General features: G+C 35.8%; 1 protein-coding gene across 3 annotated transcripts in view; it reads right to left on the bottom strand.

Annotated features, from left to right (window-relative positions):
- Positions 1-2837: 2837 nt before the first annotated feature.
- LOC131246153 (uncharacterized) overlaps positions 2838-25406 on the bottom strand; it is a 35870-nt gene continuing 13301 nt past the window's right edge. For 2 of the 3 annotated variants that reach the window (XM_058246057.1, XM_058246058.1), the window contains exons 4-7: positions 22824-22913; positions 5191-5249; positions 3379-3529; positions 2838-3283 (exon numbers count right to left, since the gene is read on the bottom strand). In XM_058246057.1, the coding sequence (XP_058102040.1) occupies positions 3209-3283; positions 3379-3529; positions 5191-5249; positions 22824-22913 (375 nt within the window). In that variant the 3' untranslated portion in view covers positions 2838-3208. The remainder of the gene's footprint in view (positions 3284-3378; positions 3530-5190; positions 5250-22823; positions 22914-25406) is intronic. The other variant, XM_058246059.1, reaches the window with a different exon arrangement.

Genomic DNA, 25406 nt, shown 5'->3' on the forward strand with positions numbered 1-25406 from the left:
GGTTTCTCGCCTTTTTAGCCATCAAGACGTGTTAGGTCTTTGACCTGACCTGCTTTTATAGGTTGGTCCATTTTCCCATAACAGTCGTCATCATCCGAGTCATCTCCTTTTTCTACATACACTTATTCTTCTGTTTCTTCATCATCTATATATACTAATAATTTATCAACATCTAACAGTGGATTTTCAGCATCATCATCATCTCCTCCTTTGAGCAGAAGTAAAAGTACATTCATCAAGTGTCGATCCCTATGCGGAATCTTCAACTTGTGTTTATATCAAATCCTTACCAGTAAATAATAGGTCTTCCGTCTTAACTAAGCAAATAGGGTCAAAGAAACTAGGCTTTGTTTCCTAGTCTGGAATCATTCTTACAATTTCTAATTGTATTGTACAAAAACCAAGTTGTTGAGCTTCTTTCACTCAAGGCGATTCCTTTTCTTAGTGTGACTCTACATAAAAGAAAATGCACTTGGCATTAGTATTTAGCTAATTAGCTTACACTTACAAGTTGAAGTTATAATATGAAATTGCAAGCCTGTAACATATTAATATTTTCATTCTAAACTTACCGCCTTGAACGTGCTACAGTTGCGCTCACTACCGCTAGCAAAACACGCGTCTAAGAATCATCATGGCTAACTTTTTTAAAGCTGAATCATTTTCGTTTGGGGTTACTCCATAAGAAGTCCACCAGTCAACTGAGAAAATAGTTTAAGTTACACTTTGTATATTAGATTATAAAAAACTATTTGTAAGAAAGTTGAGATATCCATACTAATTACTAGGCAATTTCATTGCCTGATATCTGATGACGATATCCCTTGAGAATATGCCATCAATCTTTGTATAGAAGTTTGGTAGAGCTGAGATCTTGTCATGTTCTTCTCCATCTGGAATGATTTTGTCTGACACATCAATAAATCCAACCATATGTATAGTAAGGGATTCTGCTTGATCGATAGAAGCGAATAAACAAGCTGAATTAAGGATATAAGCAGCCGAATACAGTGGAGATGATATTTAGCTGCCCCATCTTCTATTTATAATATCCAGAATCGGCTTACAATCACACTCTTTATAGTTAAAATGGTTCATGATCTTATTTTTCATCCTCTCCATCACATCATATATGTAACCCATTGGAGGCTTCTCATCCTTGTCCACCAATCGCAACACAGTGAGTAATGTTTAAGGGCTTAATTCTTGAAATTTGAATCTTGCCTTGTAACTTGTAAAATGTACAAATAAAAAATGTCTTGCTCGACTCTCGTCACTTAATTTAAATGTAGAGAAAGAGAGATTCAAATTTCAATAGAAATGATCAAATGAATGTATAGATTGTAGAGAATGAGAATGAATGAATGTAGAATTGTATACCAAAGAAATGAGAATGAATGAATGTAGCATATAGACTGTAAAAATGAGAATCTAGATGTAGAACTAGAAATGAAATAAATGAGAATATAAGATAGATGTAAAACTAGAAAATGAAATGAGATAATGTATCTAGTTCTAAAAACATAAAAGTTAAAACTTGAAAATGAAATGAGAGAAGGTAAGTATGTAACTAATAAGAGAATGTAGAAAATGAAATGAATGAGAATAGATAGATGTAGAAGTAGAAAATAAAATAAGAGAATGTATCTAGAAACTTAAAAATAGAAAATGAAATGAAATGAGAGAATGTAAATTACTAAATTACACTAATAACTAATAGTAATTAGTAAGAAATGAAATGAGAGAATGTAAATTACTAAATTGTACTAATAACTAACAGTAATTAGTAAGAGAATGTAGAAAATGAAATGAATAAAATGAGAGAATAAAGAAAATGAAATGAGAGAATGTAAAACTATGTAACGTGAGACTTGGAATTCGATGTCTTCTTGCTTCTTCTATCTTGAATCTTGATTGAAACTTGAAAGAGGTTGGAGCTTGAGCCTTGGAAACTTAGAACTTGAGAGTGAAATATGAAGAATGAAAAAGAAAATGAGAAATTTGAAAGTACGAGAGTAGAGGAGAGTTTGACTGAATGAAACTGGCATATAGAGGAGAATTGAAGGCCTTTTTATAGGCAAAATGTCTGAATTTTGCACAAAAAAGAAAAAAAAATAAAATCCCAAAGGTCAAATTTTGTACCATTAGGTGAATATGCGATCGCATATTCTCACATATGCAATCATAAATATGCCAATCAATGCATAAATATGTGCATATGCGATCACATATTCATGACCGCACATGACAACACTAGGCGAGACAAGGAATGATAGAATTAGAAATAAATACATTCAAATGAATTTAGAAACGACACCAATTGTTAATAAGATGAGTGAAGGTGACCTTAGATGGTTTGGTCATTTGCAACGAAGAGCAAGAATTATGCAGGTTAGGAGTGAATTGGTACAAGTTGAATGCTGTAAAAGGGTAAGGAAAAGGCTCAAAAGGACGTGAGTAGAGGTACTAAGAAAAAACTTAAGGACCTACAGTGTAACTGAAGTTATGGCCATTAATAGAGTGGAATGTTGGAAAAGGATTCGTGTAGCCGAGTGGCCCAAGCCCAATTAGATGGGATAAGGCTTAGATGATGTTGATGATTGACTCAAGCGAGTCACTGGGTTCAAGTCACGTTGAGTTGTTTGAGTCAACCAAGTAAGCAAGCCAACTCAATGAGTCGAGCCACGACTAACACAAGTTGGACTCAGTGAGTTTCATTGGGACTTGACTCTAAGTTGACTTGCCCAAGTTTCCAGTAGTCACGGAGTTTTATTACTATGATTTTAATACGTAAGTAGACACTTCATATCATTGTTCACTAACAAACTCAGAGGCACTAGAGACTTCAAAAACATTTATATATCAAGTGGACACTATACATAAACATACGCAATTTGAAGCTTGCCAATGCCTATACACATGCAAGGGAGCATATCTAATAGGTGGGGATTGGAGATCATCTTCCATCCTGCATATTAGTTCTAATCTACTTTTTACCCATTTCTCAAAAGCTTTGGGACCTTTCATGGCCGCCATAGATGTAGCATATATAAGGTGGCATCTCCCATGATTCCTCGAACTATTTTGACTCAAAAACCAGCTTCCAACAACTGCAATTTCATATCAAGATTGAAAGATCAATGACCCCCATCTTCGTGAAACAGAAACACGGCAAACTGTTTTAGGAGCTCATCTAAAGGGTGCACCCCTACAACGATGTCAGCTCATTTGCTCTTTCAACTGCTTCGACATAGTAGTGCAATCTCCAAAGTGTTACGTTATCCTACAAAAACACACCACACTTCAACTAGAATAATGATTGATCTACAGAACCCAAAGTTATAATTAATCATCACACAGATAAGCTTAAGAGGTTACCTCGTTTTCCAAATCAACATGGATTTCATCACAAGAAAGTCCTGATGATGGCTTCCGATGTTGGATGATTTCCACAATACGGTCCAGGGCCTTCGCTGGAAGCTTCTGAATGCGTTTGCGAAGCTGCTGCTTCTCAGCTTGAGTCATCTGTCTATAATCAAGCAGGTGAAGTTAATCAGAAAGCAAATTAGACCGAAGACGGCATGCACAGCTTGAGAAGGAAAAACTCGAGTTCGCTTCGAAAGTTCCAACAGGCTGGCCCCACCAAGAGCCGAGTGCAAAAATCAGCTCTATCTGCAAAACAGGTGGGCCAGTGTAGCCATTGATATATAGCAAAACATAGGCGCATTCCACTCAATGAGCAGATATGGCAGATTTTTACACAAGGTGATCCTCATGATGGGCCCAACCCTGTTGGACGGGTTGGATGTTGCACACACATGAAAGTTTGGAAGTCATCCACTCGTTGGACCGTAACTTATGGTCCAACCAGTTATACTTAAGACCTCTTTGAAAATATAATAACTAGACTAGGAAAATTTAAAAACTAAACTATGGAAAGTTAGAAGAGAAGGTTGTGTTTGGCTCTGAGCGTAAAAAAAAAATGTCTGACTTTTGGGAGCTGTAATCTAAGTTGAATTTCCAAACATCACAAAAGAAGACCTTCGTAGATAGAAAAGAGTTATTTTTAATTTGAAAAAATTAAATAAAATAAAAATTAGCCCCATCTATTGGTTTTCCAAATTTCTACTAAGAGAAGAAATTCCAAATTTGCATACTATTTTTCTCAGCTGCTGAAATGGCCAGGAGCCAAACACAACCTAAATGATTTTAGGAAAAAAAAAAAAACCACTAACAAGGCAAGCGCCTCTTTGATTGACAAATGCCCGGAATCCTTTTCCCCCTTCTCGGATTGCTTTGGATTGACAGCAAGGAACTCGTCATAGTACCTTTATTAAAAAACCAAGAACTGACAAGATTGAATGTGGATCCCTTCTCCCTTTTCATGATAAGCACCTGCTGTATCTAAAGCTAAAACATTTTGCTTTGATGCACTCTCCTATTTTCCATTCAAAACCCTAGATAAAAGAATACCACATCCAAAACCCTTCATTAGGGATAAGTCCCTTCACATCCATAACATTTGGCAGCACCTGAGACCTATGTAACCAAAATACTTGTATATGGTAGGAAACCTGTGGTTAAGGCTGGCAATGGGCCAACCTAGGCCCAGAAAAAATTTTGGATGGTGCTGGTCAAAAGTCACCCAGGTTCAGCCCATTGCCAGGCTGTGCTTCAGAATTGAGGTCTTTGGTTTGAGCCAACTTACCTACCAAACAAGGGAAATGGTTGCCCGCCAAATCATTTTCCCTTGTTTTGAAGCAACACAACAACAGATTCCTTGTGGGAACAGGGAAGCATCTACTTCAGAAATGGTAGCAAGTATAAATGGCTAGGAAGCAGAAGTGGCTATGCGTTCTACAAGTGTTGTTATCAAGAAAATAGTAATAATTACTAAAGGATTGTACTAACAGAGAACCTAAGACATTTGAAGCTTGTATAAATGGACACCAACACTTGAACCAAATCCACTGCTATAGCATTCAAGTCCTTTGTTATCTCAAAAAACGAAATGAGAAGATGACTAAATTGTACTGATTACGTGTTTAATAGTTGGGGATTATCGTTGATTATCCAAAACAGTGTTGATAAAGCACTAAAGAATCCACATTTCATACGTGCCATGTCCAACTCGAAAAAGGTTGTACAAGTAAAGCAGTTTTAATTTCAAAAGAATGGTGTGTAATATACCTGCACTTGGACATAACCATATCGAGAAATTCTTCAAGATGCTGCTCCATGTAATCTAGCTGAAAATGGAATGTGTAAGATGTGACATTAATTCCTGTAAATAATGACAATATCCTCTAAATTCTTACAAAGCTGGTAACACAATCCAATGAATCCATTTTATATCCAATATATAGCTAATATTGTTCACAAAAATCGAATGCAATTTAGGGCCTGTTTGGAGTTGCTTCTAGCAACTGCAGAATTGATTCTCAGGAAATAATTCTTTGGACTTTTGCTTATGTAAACAAGTGCATGTTTGGTAAACATGAATAAGAAAACAATTTCCCCATGAAGGATTCAATGGTGAGCATTGAATCCCCAAAGTTTCCTGTGGCATGGCCCACTTAAGTCTTCGATCTACCTCATTTTCGGAGTTATACCCTAACATGATATACTGAAACAGATGGGCGGAGTGGATGTCGCATGGTCAATGGGGTGGGCCGCACAGAGTTGCATGAGGGGGTTATAGGAAAGTCGTGCCTGTCCAGCTTCTGTAGGGATGAGATTCGCTAAGCCCACAAGCATCTGCAACACAATTCATGTAAATGGCACATGTTTGACATCATGGCACATAGGTCTGAGATCCAATCCATCCATTGCAAGGCACCATTGTATTGATGCGCTAGGCCAAGAATTAGGTTGATCCACTAGTCAGGTGGGCCATATTTTGCAAAACAAATGTCTGGCTCTAAAAAACTTGGCTGAAGTTTTCTAACCCATCCACCTGTTTCCAATATTGGGGCCCACCTTCTAGTGGACAGGAATAATTTGAGGGAAAACATGGTCAGACCAACTGGTGGATGGATTTGATCTTGAACCTATGTACCATTACAGCTCTACACTCATCTGCAATTAACAGAACCTCAAACAAAAGAGAGATTCGATTTTTTGAGTGCTTTTCACAAGCAACGACCGTAGAAAACGGGGGTCTAGGTGTTGCAGAAAAAGCACAAATTTGAAAAAGTGTTTTTCTAAAAGAAGATTAATTAAGTGGCTAACCAAATACACTTGAAGCCTAAAATGGTGATTTTCTAAATCGACATCACACGAAAAAAAAACACACACGTTTTTAGCAAAGCCAAAGAGGCTCTTAATATAAATCACTGTAATGCCTTGTTTATATGTAGCTAACATATGCTAACATGAAGCCATGTACTATCCAACATATGCTAGTATTGCTTACAGATTTAAAATGTTGTTCAATTAGCATTAATCATGGCAATGCCTTGTTCGCATGTCACTAACACGTGCAACTATGAACCCACGTGTTATTTGGCAACTCGAAGTACTACATCTGTGGCTTGTATAAGATCAGAGAAATTGGATTTAAACACAGTATATAAAACTAGATTGTAACATCCCGTTTTTTTAAAAACAGTGGGTATTCCAAACCCCGCTGATCCCTTTGGTATAGCCCACCGTAATTTTAGATCGTCTTTCATTTTTGGACCCATGCCCTAGCATGACTAGGCAAAACCAATGGACAGTATGGATTTGCCACCTCATCATTGTGGGTCCCACCGTGCTTTAAAAAAAAAAAAAAACATATATATCTCAGCATGCAACAAACCCCCAATTCTCTCCTTCATCCCTTAATCTCCGTAAAACAAATGTGCACCATCCCGAACCAATCAAATCAAACCCTTCTTTGTAGTTGAACCCATTGTCAATCTAAACCGATCATTGGATTCGCATCTTTGCAAAACCTAAGTTGCTAAAAGCTCTTGCTCAGACTCCATCAGCACGACCCACCTGATCACTGATTCATTCCATTTTTGGCCCCATAATCAATGCTGACTTGAGGAAAATGATGAACAGCTTGAATTTTCATCTTAAATCACAGTGGACCCCACCGGAACCCCGCATTTAACCCATGTATGAGACCTTTGTGTCAGCAGCCCCAGCATGACTTCTCCGAAATTTCCTCCTTCCTCTTTTCTTTCGGAAACTAACCTCAACCTGATGCTCCATCCCAGTCGTTGTCTCTTATCCAGACCATCAATATGAATCAGCGACGTGCGTTGTGCAAGCACGCCGCCTCAACCACGAAGCCACAAACCTCCGAAACCACCAAACTAATCTCCATTAAAAGCCTTCATCCTTCACCTCCCAAGCTTCCTACATCAAATTTCATCATCCTGAATAAGAGAATTGTCGAAAAACCATCGATCAACAAGTCATCATTAGAGAATGTACCATCTTCCACGGCAACATCATCAACCATTAAGTTCTGTTATAGTCGTCCCTTGACTCAAGTCACGCATCAGGTAGGTGATCTAACCCACACCCCATACCGAGATTTATACATAAATATCATAGGCATGGAATGATGTTCAGCTTGCAAGTTGGCAACCATAAAAATACTTGTACTTTTGATTGATATGCATGAATGGTTAAACCACTGTACATGTTGAATTACTTCGATTGTATATGTAAACATTATATCTTTTGTGTATGTGTTAATTCTTTAATAATTAATTGTTGTTTAACCAACTATACACGTAGAATATTAATGAAGCATTGTATAGCCTTATTAGATTTACCTTGAATCCTTTTGTGTTGATGTATTATTAAATAATGTACACATTAGATTGATGACTAATTGTGCATAAAAATCTTAAATATATTATGTTTGTTCTTCCCTCCTAGTATATGCCTTCTTGAGTTACCATCAAATGGTTATTATTTTTTTATATATATAACTCATAAATTCTTTTGTGTTATGAAATAAGGTATGCCTAAAATATCGTGATACGGGTGCTCTGCCTGAGGTCATTCCCGAAAAATCGGCACGGGTGCTCTGCCCTGGGAAATTCCCTAAAAGATATACACGCGGGTGCACTGCTCAAGGTCACTCCTGAAAGATCGACATGGATGCTCTGCCCTGGATAATTCTCTAAAAAATACACACACAAGTGCACTACCCTGTATTGACTCCTAAAAGAAAATCACGTGGTGCTCTGCCCAATGTCATTCCCTATCATGGTAGTTATATTTTCAAGCTAATCGCAGAGGCGTGCATTTTTAATTTAATCATTATGGAATCAATTTATTTAATTTTAAAATATTTTTATGAATATTCATCGTCTCCTTAAATGTTAATTTTCTTAATTATTATTATAAAGTTTTGTTATGGTATTAATGTACAAATTTCGGTTGGGATGAAAATAATCCTATTGAGTTGTCGTACTCGGGGTGTTTAAAATATTTTAAGTACTGGGTATGAATACTTTGAGGAGGCATGCTATTATTGATGAGCCAAAGCCATACTCAGTTTTAGATATTGTTTTTTGTTTTTTTTTTTTTTAGTTTAGACTTAATGGATTATGTATTTCCTTTTTCCCAATTTTATTTTAGTGAAAGAATGATGAATTAAAATCAAATGACTTTATTTAGTTATTTTGGCATTGTGATATAGGATTTTTATTTATGCTTAATTGATGTAAATGATGTTATAAGGAATCTTGGTATATTGGGAATGAAAATAGTTATATAGACTTGAATTAAAGTAAATCTTATACCTCACAGCCTTGAGATTCGGGTCCGGATTACTCTATTCGGATACCCAAATTTTGGGGCGTGACAGAATGGTAACGGAGCCAAGGTTTTTTTATTTTATCTAAGGACCTATGATAACGATTAAATTAGCGACCCTAACTTAGGACCCTTGCTTTTGTGATGATTTAAATTAGAATTATGAACTTAGATTCATTTCATCCATGCTTATATCATATTTGATCTTACTTAAGCTATACACTAAACTAACATTCCAAATTTGGACCCTAAAGAATTTTTAAGAAAATTTAGCCTGCCTACTATAGTAAGTTGGACAACAATAGTAATGAGCAAACACCTAACTTGCAAAAATCATAACTAATTAAGTACAACGTTTGAGGTGATTCAAAAGCCAGAGCGTATATTGGTAAGTTTAGTTTTATATTAAAAAATAATAATAATTAGAAATTATAATTCCGTACTTTTGTTGTACTGATTTGGGGTTGTTCTTGAACTGTCCAAAAATCGTTCAGTTCTAAATAACTCTCACTTTCCAAATTTTAGTATTTTCTATAGACATCGGATGGGGCTGAAATTCTGCAGCTTAATATTAAGCTTATAAACGTATCTTTAGAAAAAATTTATGACATATCTGATACCTATAATGAATTAATAGTGAGAACAACAACTTCAAAACCTGAATTCTCTGCAATTGAACCTTGATACATATCTTTAACTCAATTTATCTTGAAACTCTGTGTACAACTCATCTAGACCATCCGATCTTCTTTGTAGTCTAATAAAAACTTCAACGTATTAGTATTCCTTCCAACCGATCATAAATGATACTTATAAACGATACGAGTCACAATGCTCCATCAGGAACCCTTGGACCGATGCCCTTGGGACGGATTTCTTTCGAGTAGAATAGTTAAGGTCCTAGACAATCTTAGCACCTTGGTAACTTGTCAGAAAAACTTTGAATTAGACACAATGTTTGACTAAACCAACATCCACGTCATCCTTGCCCTACTTTGAGAAGCTTGTTACAACTGAGGAGTTGAAGACCAAATCATGCATAACCCCACATACTTTGAAATGCTCATTGCTCTAACTAAATCACAACTCTCTCTCTCTCTCTCTCTCTCTCTCTCTCTCTCTCTGCTCTAGTACATAACATAGTTTTTCTTCTTCTATATATCTTGCAAGCAGCACCTAGACTTGTGATTTGAGCCGTTACTTTGATGGGTCCAACCATGCATAAACATGTCCCTCACATGACCTGCCCTACCGTAGATAGGGTTGGGCTAGGGTTTAGTTCTGGAATAAACATCTCAGGTCAAGTTTAGGCTTAGTGGTTTTAGCCTATCATAGGTCTTGGATGGGTTTGGGTCCAAGTTCTACTTAGAAGATCAGGCTTGGACAAACATCAGCTTGGCCCTAGCTCGACTCATTTACAACCCTAATTGCAAGTGTTTAAGCTTATTTACAACCCTACCTACAAGTGTTCATCATGTATGTAGCATTGCTTTAAAATAACTATAAAAAAAGAAAAAACGTGACTCATTTTTCATAGCTTCTGAATTACATGATTGTAACAAATTCAACTAAAACTTTACAAGTTATTAAAGTTTAAAAGGTGTTTCCAAAAATTTCAAACTTGAGGTAGCTATCGCAAATTAAAAATTAAATGATTATTATAAAGTATATGAGTTTAGTAATGATTATTTTTCAATATTTTTTATTTAGTTTAAATTTGTGCAATTGTATTTGTTTTAAAATATATTATTAAATTTTTTTATTTAAAATAAAATTTGTTGAATTATTATTTTATTTCTTTTCCTTATTTTTTCGTTTTTTATATATAAATTTTAATTATTTTTCATTAACTTTTACTCGTTTTCCTTGTTCATCATAATTTAAAATAAATAAGATATTAGAGGAAATTATAAAAAAAACATTATAGGTAAATTTCGAGGATAAAATTTTGTTAAGTGGGGTAGAATGTAATAACTCATTAAAAAAAAAAAAAAAAAAAACAGTAGGTATTCCAAACCCCGCTGATCCCTTTGGTGTGGTCCAACATAATTTTAGATCGTCTTCATTTTTAGACCCATGTCCTAACATTAGGCAAAACTAATGGAAAGTATGGATTTGTCACCTCATCGTTGTGCGTCCCACCGTGATTTAAAAAAAAACAAATATATCTTCACATGCAACAAACCCTCAATTTTCTCTCATTCATCCCTTAATCTCCGTAAAACAAATGTGCATCATCTCGAACTAATCAAATGAAACCCTTATTTGTACTGGACCCCACCGTCGATCTAAACCGATCATTGGATTCGCATCTTTGCAAAACCTTAGTTGCTAAAAGCTTCTGCTCAGACTCTATCAACATGACCCACCTGATCACTTGATTCGTCCCATTTTTGGCCCCATAATTAATGCTGACTTGAGGAAAATGATGAACGGCTTGGATTTTCATCTTAAATCACAATGGACCCCACCGGAACCCCACATCTAACCCATGTAGGAGACCTTCATGTCCGCAACCCCGGCATGACTTCTCTGAAATTTCCTCCTTCCTCTTTTCTTTCGAAAATTAACCTTAACTTGATGCTCCATCCCAACCGTTGTCTCTTATCCAGACCGTCAATATGAATCAGCAATGTGCGTTGTGCAAGTACGCCGCCTCAACCACAAAGCCATGAACCTCCGAAACCACCAACAAATCTACATTAAAAGCCTTCATCCTTCAGCTCACAAGCTTCCTATATCAAATTCCATCATCCTGAATAAGAGAATCATTGAAAAACCATCGATCAACAAGTCGTCATTAGAGAATGTACCATCTTCCTCAGCAAGATCATCAACTGTCAAGTTGTGTTATAGTCATCTCTTAACTCAAGTCATGCATCAAGTAGGTGATCTAACCCACACCCCACACCGAGATTTATACATAAATATTATAGGCATGGAATGATGTTCGGCTTGCAAGTTGGCAACCATAAAAATACCTGTACTTTTAGTTGATATGCATGCATGGTTAAATCACCGTACATGTTGAATTACTTCGATTGTATATGTAAACATTATATCTTTTGTTTATATGTTAATTCTTTAATAATTAATTGTTGTTTAACCAACTGTACACGTGGAATATTAATGGAGCATTGTATAGCCTTATTAGATTTACCTTGAATCCTTTTGTGTTGATGTATTATTAAATAATGTACACATTAGATTGATGACTAATTGTGCATAAAAATCTTAAATATATTATGTTTGTTCTTCCCTCCTAGTATATGTCTTCATGAGTTATATAAATAATAATAATAATAATAATAACCATTTGATGGTAACTCAAGAAGGCATATACTAGGAGGTTTTTGCAACTAAGGTTTTTAACAAAGATGCGAATCCAATGATGGAGTTTGAAGAAGAGCTTTTAGCAACCAAGGTTTTGCAAAGATGCGAATCCAATGATCTGTTTAGATCGACAGTGGGGGTCCATTACAAAGAAGGGTTTGATTTGATTGGTTCGGGATAGTGCACATTTGTTTTACGGAGATTAAGGGATAAAGGAGAGAAAATCGGAGGTTTGTTGCATGCGGAGATGTATATGTTTTTTAAAGCACAGTGGGACCCACAATGATAAGGTGGCAAATACATTTTTATTTTTTTAAAACAGAGGATGTCCCCGCCTCTCTTTGGAAGCACGCAATCACCCACAACCACGTGTATCGGGTAAAGCCAAGGAGGGGAATCGAACCCTCACCTATAGGGTAAAGCCAAGGTGGCAAATCCATATTATCCATTAGTTTTGCCTAGTCATGCTAGGGCATGGGTCCAAAAATGAAGACAATCTCAAATTACGGTGGACCACACCAAAGGGATCAATGGGGTTTGGAATACCTACTGTTTTTTTTTTTTTTAACGGGATGTAACATTCTACCCCACTTAACAAAATTTCGTCCCGAAAATTTACCTATGGTAATTTTTGTAATTTCCTCCAATATCTTAGTTATTTCAAATTATGATGAACAAGTAAGGAATAGGAGTAAAAGTTAATGAAAGATAATTAAAATTTATATATATATATATATATATATATATATATATATATATATATAAAGAAAAGAAATAAAATAATAATTCAACAAATTTTATTTTAAATAAAAAATTTAACAATAATTTTAAAACAAATACAAATGCACAAATTTAAACTACATAAAAAATATTGAAAAATAATCATTACTAAACTCATTATTTCATGATAATCATTTAATTTCTAATTTGCAATAACTACCTCAAGTTTGAAAATTTTGTAAACACCTTTTAAACTTTAATCACTTATAAAGTTTTAGTTAAATTTATTACAATCATGCAATTCAGAAGTTATGAAAAATTAGTCATGTTTTTTTAGTTCTTTTAAAGCAATGTTACATGCATGATGAACACTTGTAGGTAAGGTTGTAAATGAGCCTGAACACTTGCAAGTAGGGTTGTAAATGAGTCGAGTTAGGGCCAAGCTGATGTTTGTCCAAGCCCGATCTGCAAAGTAGAACTTAGACCCAAATCCATCCAAGACTTATGATAGGCTAAAACCACTAAGCCTAAACCTGGCCTGAGATGTTTATTCCAAAACTGAACCCTAGCCCAATCCTATCTACGGTATGGCAGGTCATGTGAGGGACATGTTTATGCATGGTTGGACCCATCAAAGTAACGGCTCAAATCGTAAGTCTAGGGACTGCTTGCAAGATGTATAGAAGAAGAAAAATTATGTTATATACTAGAGCAGAGAGAGAGAAAACAGATACCATGAAGGAGGGTTGTGATTTAGTTAGAGCAGTGAGCATTTCAAAGTATGTGGAGTTATGCATGATTTGGTCTTCAAATCCTCTGTTGTAGCAGGCTTTCAGAGTAGGGCAAGGATAACGTGGATGTTAATTTGGTCAAACATTTTGTCTAATTCAAAGTTTTTCTGACAAGCTACCAAGTTACTAAGATTGTCTAGAACCTTAACTATTGTACTCACAAGAACTCCGCTCACAAGGGCATCAGTCCAAGGGTTCCTGATAGAGCGTTGTGACTCGTATCATTTATAGGTATAATTTATGATCGATTGGAAGGAATACTTATACGTTGAAGTTTTTATCAGATTACAGAGAAGATCAGATGGTCTAGATGAGTTGTACACAGAGTTTCAAGATATATTGAGTTAAAGATATGTATCAAGGTTCAGGTGCAGAGAATTCAGGCTCTGAAGTTGTTGTTCTCGTTATTAATTCAAGGAATTATAGGTATCGGATATGTCACAAAAATTTTCTAAAGATACGTCTATAAGTTTAGTATCACGCTGCAAAATTTCAGCCTTGTACGATGTCTATAGAAAATACTAAAATACGGAATGTGAGAGCTGTTCAGAACTGAACGATTTTTGGACAGTTTAAAAACAACCCCAAATCGGTACAACAAGAGTATGGAATTATAATTTCTAATTATTTTTTTATAAAACTAAACTTACAAATCTACGTTATCTTTTGAATCGCCTCAAACGGAGTTGTACTTAATTAATTACAATTTTTGTAAATCAGGTGTTTTCTTATTACTATTGCTGTCCAACTTACTATAGTAGGGTAAATTTTCTTAAAAATTCTTTAGAGTCCAGAATTTGGTTGTTAGTTCAATGTATAGCTTAAGTAAGATCAAATATGATGTCAGCATAGATGAAAAGAAATCTAAGTTCATAATTTTAATTTAAATCATCACAAAAGCAAGGGTGTTAAGTTAGGGTCACTAATTTAATCATTATTGTAGATCCTCAGATAGAATAACAAACCTAAGCGCCAATATCATTCTGTCACGCACCAAAATTCGGGTATTCGAATAGAGTAATCCGAACCCGAATCCCAAGCCCGTGAGGTACAAGATTCACTTTAATTTAAGTCTATATAACTATTTTCATTCCCAATATACCAAGATTCCTCGTAACATCATTTACATCAACTAAGCACAAATAAAAATCCCATATCACAATGCCAAAATAACTAAATAAAGTCGTTCGATTTTAATGCATCATTCTTTCACTAAAATAAAATTGAGAAAAATGAAATACAAAAATCATTAAGTATAAACTAAAACTAAAATAAAAACAATCTCTAAAACTAAGTATGACTTTGGCCCATTAATAATAGCATGCCTCATCGAAGTATTCAAACCTAATACGTGAAATATTTAAACACCCTGAGTACGACAACTCAATAGGATCTTTTCATCCCAACCGAAATTTGTACATTAATACCATAACACAACTTTATAATAATAATTAAGAAAATCAACATTTAAGGAGACCAAATATTCACAAAAATATTTCAAAATTAAATAAAATGATCCCATAATAATTGAATTAAAAATGCACTCCTCTGCGATTAACTTGAAAAATATAACTACCATGATGATCTTTTAGAGAATGACCCTGGGCAGAGCACCACATGATATCTTTTAGGGAGGACCCTGGGCAGAGCACCATGTGAATTCTTTTAGGAATCAATCCAGGGCAGCGCACCCGTGAGTGTATCTTTTAGGAAATTACCAAGGGCAGAGCACCCATGCCGATCTTTTAGGAGTGACCCCGGGTAAAGCACCCGTGTGTGTATCTTTTAGGGTACGACCCTGGACAGAGCACCACGTGATTTCTTTTAGGAGTCAATCCAGGGCGGCGCACTCATGTGTATCTTTTAGGGAATTACCCAAGGCAGAGCTCCCATGCCGACCTTTCGAAAGTGACCCTGGGCAGAGCACCCGTGTGTGTATCTTTTAGGGAACGACCCTAGGCAGAGCACCACATGATTTCTTTTAGGAGTCGATGCAGGGCAGCACACCTGTGTATGTATCTTTTAGGGAACTGCCCAGGGCAAAGCACCCGTGCTGATCTTTCGAGAGTGACCCCGGGCAGAATACCCATGTATCTTTTAGGGAATTACCTAGGGCAGAGCACCCGTTTTGATCTTTCGAGAATGACCCCGAGCAGAGCACCCGTCTCACAATATTTTGGCCATACCTTATCTCATAACACAAAAGAATTCATGAGTTCTATTAAATAATAATAATAATAATAATAATAATAATAATAATAATAATAATAAATCAGGGGTTTGTTGCATGCGAAGATGTGTTTTTTTTAAAGCACGGTGGGACCCACAACGATGAGGTGGCAAATTGAATTTAAACACAGCATATAAAACTAGATGGTAGGTATGTGCAGTTGTATACATTGCTATACACAATGCACAAAATATTGGTGATATGGTCGATGATATCACCATAATATCAATACTGCCAGGGTGGCGATACCAAAACTGCTAAAAAATGCATTTTCCCCTGTATTGGCAATATTATTGTGCGTAACGCTCATATATTGATATAGCCATTATATTGTCTATATTGCCATTGTATATGTCCCTTGTGTTGGTACTATAGTTGATGTTATCGTCGACACAGGGGAGGTCTTTGAAGAACTACGAAATTGCTGCAAAATTAAAAAATCAAAACAACGGAAGAGCTTTTTTTTAGGAGATATTTTAGGTACATATGTTGTGAAATGGATGTCAACCACCGCTATTGGATTTTTTTTCTTTTTCTTCTTTTTTTATTTTGTTTAAAGCTTAGATTTGGAGGAGAAATGACACAATGAGAGCAAAAGTTGGCTGGACCTTTGAAGGTCAGACTTTTTGCAAAATGACCATTTCTTTTCTTTAGATTTGAGCATGGATTTCCACCCAAATCCATATTTATATATGATTCTCATACATTGACATGGATTTGAGTTGAAATTGTCAACATTTGGAAGTAGAAATTAAGAAATTTTGGAGAAATCCTATTTTCATCCTTTTTTTTTTTTTGAAGAATGAAATATATTTATAAAAAAAAGAAGCAACAGCAACCCAAAACAAGAAACAAAAAAACCCAGAAATACCTACAAACACAACTATACAACTCAAAGAGATACAAGACGGCCAAGAGGCCAAAAGCCAAATAAATGGAAAACAGAAAAAAGAAAAGATATACAAAGCTATACGAGAACAGCCCAAGGCCAAAAGGCCAAGACCCCACATAAAGCACTAAATAAAGACTACCCCAGAAAAATACAACCATTTTCCAAGGAGAGCCTGATTCACATCAGATAGGACTCTAATTCCTGCTCATTCCATATAAGGCCTACAGACTGTAGAACAGCTTAGGAGATGAAACTTCTGCTACCCAAGTTGCCGTTCTAAAGGAAGTCCCTCCAATGTTTGTTGATCCTAGCTAGGACAGATTTAGGACAGCAAAATAAGGAAAGATAATATGGAAGGTTAGATAAGGACCCTAAAATTAGTAACTAAGAACCCAAATACTAGTATGTTGATGAGAGTTGTCCGATCTATTGATTCATGTAAACTTTTCAATTTTTCAAATCGTTTTTAGTTATATAAATTTACAAAAATTAACTAGAAATCTCTTTTCTTTGAAAAAATAATTATCTATTTTATTTTACTGGTTTTTATTTATGAATGGATGTTGATAAATAATGTCCTCAATTTTTCGATAAAAATATTACCTTTTCAAGGACTTAAAAATTATGAGAAATTATTTCTAAAAACAAATAATTTTTCATTTCATGAATGCATGATCGTATGATGTATTTGTGTGGATGGGTGCAGTTTTTATGGATGTCAACGTGCATGTATGTATGCATGTATGTATGTTATGTGTGCATGGATGGATGATTGAATGGGTAGTTGATGGGGCATGTATGATGTGTCTATGTATATATGCATGGAAGGCTAGACGGATAGATCATGCATGTATTTATGCAATGTATCTATGTATATATGTATGGAAGGATACATGGATAGATCATGCATGTATGTACGGATGTATGGATGGATGGATGGAACGTGCATGTATGAATGGATGCATGGATGGATAGATGCTTGTATGCATGTGCACATGGATAGATGGATGTATTAGTGTATCATGTACGCATGGATGGATGTAAAGATGAATGGTTGGATTGATGCATAGACATGTATGGATGTGTATATGTATGTATGCATGTATGTACTGATATATGCATGAATGGATGGATGGATGGATCGTGCATGTATGTATGTATGTATGTATACATGCATGGATGAATCATGCATGCATGAGGATGGATGTATGTTTGTATGCATTTATGCATGGATCAATGGGTGCATTTGTACGTATGCATGCATGGATGGATGTATGTATGGATGAACAAAGCATATCGAGGTTGATTGTTACTTTTTTAGAGAAAAGTTGTTGGAGCATACCATGACTGCCACCTTGTTAGAGAAATGTTACTGGCAATGAGATTTGTAAGCCATCTTTTAAGTCCCGGGATCAATTAGCAAATATCTTCACTAAAGCTCTTAGAAGAACTCATTTGGATAGTCCCTTTACCAAGCTAGGCATACATGATATATATTCTCCAACTTAAGGGAGTGTTGATGGACTGTGATGGAAAACAATGATTGTGTGGCCCAACTTGTTGGTGGATGAGGATAAGATGATTAGGAGTAGTCCATGTAGTGGTTCACATGTCTCTTATGTTTAGTGAGGGTAACATTTACCATTAGTGTAGTTATGGGAATACTTAAGTTGAGAGGGTATATGTGTAATTATCTCTCAAAAAAAGAGGGTATATGTGTAATTTCATACATTTTATGAAAGCTCTAAATATATTAAGAGTATGAGGGAGCCATGAGCACTCCTTAAGCTCTCTCTTTCTCTCCTTCTATCTTGCATTCGCGTTCTCCTCTCATGTTTTCTACTTTTCTTAATTAACACCAACATTTTTTATACATATGTTGATGAATCTGTCTCTATCTCAATCTTTTGCTGCAACTCCTACCCTTTTACTACAAAGACAAACAATAATTACTAAAACATATGATCAATTAAATGACAAGGAAAGGACATCTCCTAATTCTCTTGCATCCAAGGTTCCAGACTCAAGTATGATAACTAATGTTCCTTCTGCTACTCCAGATAATGATCTTAATACTGCCCTATGGAAAGAAAGACGTGCTTGTACTTCTCATCCGATCTCTAAGTTTTACTCATATAGATCCATCTCTCCTTCATATTGCTTTTCTGTCTACTATTTCCTCTGTTTCAGTACCTTCTAGAGTCAGTCAAGTTTTATCCCACCTGAAGCAGAGAGAAGTTATGCTTAAGGAGATTCAAGCACTTGAAAAGAATCAGACATCAGAAGTTGTGAAGTTGCCACCAGGGAAATATGTTGTCGGCTGTGAGTAATCACATTGAAGTACAAACTAGATGGTGAAATAGCAGGATATAAAGCCCGGTTTGTGGCCAAGGGTTTCATCAAAACCAAGGGGGTCCACTTCCATGAAATCTTTGCCCTAGTTGCTAAAGTAAATTATGTTTGTATGCTTTGTCTCATGCTGCTAACAATTCTTGGCATCGTAATTAACTTGATGCTAAGAATACATTTCTTCACGGTGATTTATTGGAAGATGTGTATATGGCTCCACCTCATGATCCCCAATCATCTGTTGGCTCGACATCATGTGTAGGCTCAAAAAAAGATTTGAAACAATTTCCTCATGTGTGGTTTAAGCACTTCGGTAGTGCTATGTTGAATTTGGCAACAGTCGCAGTTGTCTCATACTCGGTTTTTACGGCAGTGAGATGTTGGTATCACAATTGAAATTATCATACTCTATTTTTTAGGCAGTTAGATGTTGGTATCACAATTGAAATTGTTCATGTTGATGGCAATGTCATTACTATGAATGATACAGAGGACATTTGTAGCTTGTAATATTATCTTAGTCAAGAGTTTAGATCTTCATTTGTTGCGATCAATGTTCAAAATATCGGTATCACGTTACGTATCACACCATTGGGATACAAATACGTATCCGTTATCGCATGGGATATATCGATCATATCGCATAATGTATCGTTGTTGTTGAAAACATAGGGAAACATTGGAAATTTGGTCTAATTTTTCAATGAAACTTCAGTGATTGTTAAAAAAGACATCAATATACACTTCGAAATCAAAACATTACATAAAACGAGTGCATATAATACCATGGTGTGCCATAAAGGCCGTTATGTAAAGGTAACAGTGGCAACCATTATATGTTGTGGGGTCATAACGGCCATAACAACTGTTATGGAAAAAAGTAACCTATAATCGTTGTTATTGGCCCATTTTTGCCCCTTGTAAAAGCCATAACAGCCCCATAATGGTCTATTACAGGGCATATATAGGTTTTTTCAGATTTTTCTTTTCAACTTTATAGGACAAATATTGGTTTTTTGGGTTTTTTAAATTTGAGAGAGAGAGAGAGAGAGAGAGAGAGAGAGAGAGAGATCGTAACAATCATTACAAGGGTCGTACCAACCGTTACAACCCATATCATAAAAGAAATAGTGGTGGCCGTTATGGCCACAGTTACCATTACGGAATACCTTGCATAATAAGTTTTCTTTGTATGGAGTCCTAATATATGCGTTGCCTAACTAAATTGATACAAGTATGTTCAAAGTCTATTCGTATAAATTATAAATGTAAGAAAACATGTGGAAACGCAATCAATACATTCAAAAGCAAAAGAAGAATCACTAGATCAGGTTACATACATTTTTTATTTTATGCTTGGACACAAAGATTGCAATCGATTTGCGAGAAATTAGGAAATTTTGATTTTTTTTTTTTTTCAATTTTCCGCAACTCGGCCCATCTCCTTCAAATCTCGAAATCAAAGCTCACAATCCATGATTTGTAACAATTTGACACTGATTTAACATGATTTACATAAGAAGAAAAAGAAGGATCGAAAGTCAAAAATGCTTATTGGATCAAACATGTGGGATATATCGCACTACTTACGCGTTTCATATCGCACAAGTGGAATACAAGATATATCATGGGATATATCTGCCGACATCGTCGATACTTAAAACACTGGTTACGGTATTTCTTGGGAATAGAGGGGCTAGGTCCAAATAGGGCATAGTCATCTCTCAGGATAAATGACATTGGCTTATTGCATGATGTTAGTCAATTGGGAACCTAACAAAGTGACACTCTGATTGAGCAAAATCATCATCTTCAATCTGAAAGCGGAGGTTTGTTGCGAGCAATGATTTAAATATCGATAGTATTGGCTGATATATTGGTCAATACTATCAATATCGCATGTGGCCGATACGATATACAAGAGGAGTTATTAAATTCCCCTATATTGTAGAAAATATCGCAATGTATCACCGATATATCGCAATGTATCACCGATATATTGCAATATATCAATACATTGCGATATTTTACCGAAAACCTTCATAAAATCCCCCCTATATTGTTGATGCATAAGATACATTGTGATATGTATCATCAATACATTGCAATCCATTCCCCTCTCGAAATTTCACCAAAAAAAAAAAAAACCCCACAAAAATCCATTTTCTCCTAAATTGTTTTGGGAGAATATGTTTGTATATTTGTATTGTATGATTTATGAATTATATGAACTCATTTTGGATATAATTGCACCACTTCTGTCAAACAACACATAGTTTAGGACCGTATGCAAAGGAAACTTGTTGTGCATACTTGTTTTTTGTGATTTTTTGAGTTCCAAGTGTGTAATCATGTCTCTTTCAACATATCCTAAAGTTTTATTGAAAAAATCCATCATTTCTCAATATTTCCCTCAAACAACAATACATTCCCCAATATATTTCCCATGCAATATCAATATGTTTCTATATCCCAATGGTGCGATAAATGCATTGATACCAATATTTAAATCACTAGTTACGACTTGCAAGAAGTGGGTATGCATCAACAACTAGTTGGCAAACTCGTCTATTTAACAATTACTAGAACAGATATTGCTTGTGTGGTTAGTATTGTTAAAAAGCTCATGCATGCTCCTCATTTAGGTCAGCTAAAGGTTGTCTATAGCATCTTGCAATTTTTGAAAGGGATATCTGGTAGAGGCCTTCTACATTCTAAGCATTGTCATCTTGATGTGGACAGATATACAAAGGTTGACTGGGTTGGATCTCATACAAATAGAAGATCTACTACCAATTATTGCACATTAGTTGGGGCCTTAGGGGTAACCTCGTTGCATGGAAAAGTTAAAAAGCAACTAGTCATTTCCTATTTGAGCGCTAAGGTGGAATATCAGGCCATGGCCCATGTTGCTTGTGACCTACTTTGGTTGAAGTCTTTTTTGGTAGAATTGAATATCCCTATTATTCTTCCAATGGAACTTCACTATGATAACTTGTGGCAATTCATCTCTCTTCCAATCCAGTGTATCATGAGCACATGTTTTGTCACTTCATCAGTGAGATTGGGAAAGATGAAGATAAACTTGCTGACATGCTAAAGGAATTGGTCGTCATCACCTTCATCAAATGTGTTCCAAGCTAGGCAAGGTTGACATAATGCTCCAGCTCGAGGAGATAGATGTATATGTATTGTAGATGGTATAAAGATACATAAATATGTGTGTGGGTGTGTGTTGTAGATGGTATAAAGGTCATGTACATGTTCTCGTGTAGTCATGAAGAGTAGCTTATTGGTCTCCCTTTTTTCCATTATTAATAAGATGCGTTAGTCATTGAGACTAGCATGCTATTATGCCCCATTCTTCTCCGTTCTCTTCTTCTTATCCTTTCGTCTTCTATCTTCCCTTAGTCTCTCTTTCTATTCCAAGTTCCCTTGAATGCATTCATAATCATATCTAATTTTATCCTTCATTGTCCTTCATTGTCTTGACACTCATCCATCTCAACATATTCATTTCAATTACATTCATCCTATAAAAATGTTGTTCCTTAACTACCCAACATCTTGTTCTGTTACACATAGATAGTCTTATAGCTGTCCTATAAAATTTCCACTGTAGTTTAATTGTATGCGGGGATCACATCAAACTCCAGATGAACATCTCCACTTTTGAATTTATCAACAAAACACACAAAATAACCTTACAATTATTAGAAAAAGAACAGAAAATAAAATTCACCTTTGCTGATAAATCAGCCGAACACTTCCTCAAAGCTTCCTCAGAGTGTAATCCATTAATTTCTAGAAGCAACTGAAAATCTTTATTCGCCTAGAAAGCATTAGAGGCCCAATTTGTCAGTTAAATAATGATGCTGATACAAGGAGAATTCCACGCATTAACATTACAAGAGCTAATTTAAGCACCATTCACAACAAAATTACTAATAAGAGTTTTTTTTTATGTAATGGTGAATTACTTGAAGAGATATTTAAGCCTTGTTTCCACAAAGCCCAAAATTACAAGAAAGTCATCAGACATTTACATGTTACTACAGGGGGAATTATCGTGTGCAATTGACTTTACCAGAAGTTATTGGGACCCACCGTGATGCTTGCATGACAGCCACTCCGACCACTAGTCACACCATCCCATTTTTGTCTGAGAGCCCAAAAATCAAGTGATTGGAAACTCAGGTGAGCCATGGCACAAGGAACAGTTGGGAGGGGACACCCTCCGTAGGTTGGTGTGTGTGGCGCACACCATCCATGATTTAACATCGCTCCCTATTTTGAAGTTCATTCAAAGGTGGCCCACCTGAGTTTTGGAGCTGGTTGGTTTTGGCGGCATCCCATTCTCATGATGAGTATCTGATGCATGGTTTTTGGATATCTGACACATCTCGAATTGAGCCCACACAGTCAATTGTGTGGTATACTCGACTGCGCTAGATCATTCCCCTTACTATAATGCACCAAAACCCTCAAACTAATGAAGAAAAAAGCCGACCTCCCCGATGTTCGCTAGGAGGTTCTCCCCAATGGCATAATTTATCATGGAATTATCATCATAAACAGGGATCACACAGGTGCATGTGTAGATATGTAGATGTCTGTACACGATCTATTCATGGACCCGATACCCGATCCTTTCATGTTACTTGGTACTTGCACCATGCCCATCAAAAGTGACAATTCACTGGACGTGCAAATGTCCTAAAAGGAGTAAGGAAGCAGATGAGAAATATTCAGGAGAAGTGTAAGGGAAAAGGCAATGAAAAAGAAGAAGGTTGTGATTGATAAAGCTTGAGCTAGGGTGGTTGGGTTTACTGAGGGAGAGAGGGCTCATTGGGATGATGACATTGTGACGCAGGGATGAACGTGATGAGGTCGAGCACCGTCTTCTTCAAGGATAACTGCTTCGAATCCACGGAGCTTCTCTGGACTCCTCACAGAGCCTTCTCGAATCCATGAGGAAAGAAAGCAAGAAAATAGAAATAAATTCTAATAAATTCGTAAATTGATTAATTGCTAAAATAAACTAGTCTACAACCCTTTAAATAGGGATACTAAGACTAGGAAGATGTTTAAGAATTAAACTATAACTAAAACTCCCTAAAATTTGTAACTTACTATAAATAGTAAATTTTCTATTTATAGTAAGTGTCGTATGTGGCTTAACCACATTATTCTCCTAATTTTTCTAAACACTTTTCATGTTGGACGCAACTCCTAAGGCCCAATGGATGAAGAGTTATAATCAAACTAAAACCTACTATTTATAGTAAAAACGGAATTAAACATGGAATTCGGTCGTCGATATGACGGAATCTCGCAAATTCGAGGTGGGCAACCTGGCATAGCCGGGTTGGTTGGCTAAAGTAGCTCGTCCTACCCCAAAATCATACATGGTATGTCGAGTAACTCATTCCAGTTTGCGAGATATGCCTGTTTTAAGGTTCTGACAGTTTTGATGACTTCTGCCTCTGATCAGGCCTTCTCTGATCCATCTTGGACATGAAAGTGTCCGCGACCCGCTCTACATCACATTGAGTCAAGGAGGACACCGATAGAGAGAAAGTCTACGTACTGCTTAAAGGGGTGAAGAAAGACAAACAAAGTTCGAGAGAGCAGGTTCAGTTCGTGACATGGTAGATGGAAGCAGTGTTCGAGTTGTCGGTATCGCTACAAGTTTCGCTGACTAGAGATAAAGATATATTATCGTTATCGCCGATAATATCACCAATAACCGGAAATGCGAAAAAAAATGACAAATAATGGGGAAAAGATGGAATTTTTCAGTAAAACTTCAGGGCATGCCTAAATACACATATTTGCATATTTAGGAATAAAAAAATTACAAAAAAAAAATACATTAAATAATAAGTTTTCATTTAATGGGACCTAAAAAGCATATGCTGCCATAAGAAATCGCTCCAATTGTAATCAAAATGAATTCATATAATACAAATGCAGTTAACACATAATAATTAGAATATGTAAAAGTTAATGAACTAAAAAAGTACACCTTTCTTGGGACATAGAATCTATATATTGGTATACTTGGTGATTGATGGCTTGGATATGGCACTTGTTTGATATATTGACGCATCCATTCAATTTTTCAGATCATTTTATGGTATAAGCTCAAAAAATAGATAGATCCAAATCTCAAGTGAACCACATCACAGGACAGTGTTGATTGAATGCACACTATTAAAAACTTCTCAAGGGCCACAAATTTTGTATCAAACTAGTTTGTATAACCTAATTAATAGGTTGGATGTCAAATAAACATTACGTTGAACCCTGGGAGGTTTTTAAT

The sequence above is a fragment of the Magnolia sinica genome, chromosome 5 (assembly GCF_029962835.1).
Source record: "Magnolia sinica isolate HGM2019 chromosome 5, MsV1, whole genome shotgun sequence".
NCBI classification, from domain to species: Eukaryota; Viridiplantae; Streptophyta; class Magnoliopsida; order Magnoliales; family Magnoliaceae; genus Magnolia; species Magnolia sinica.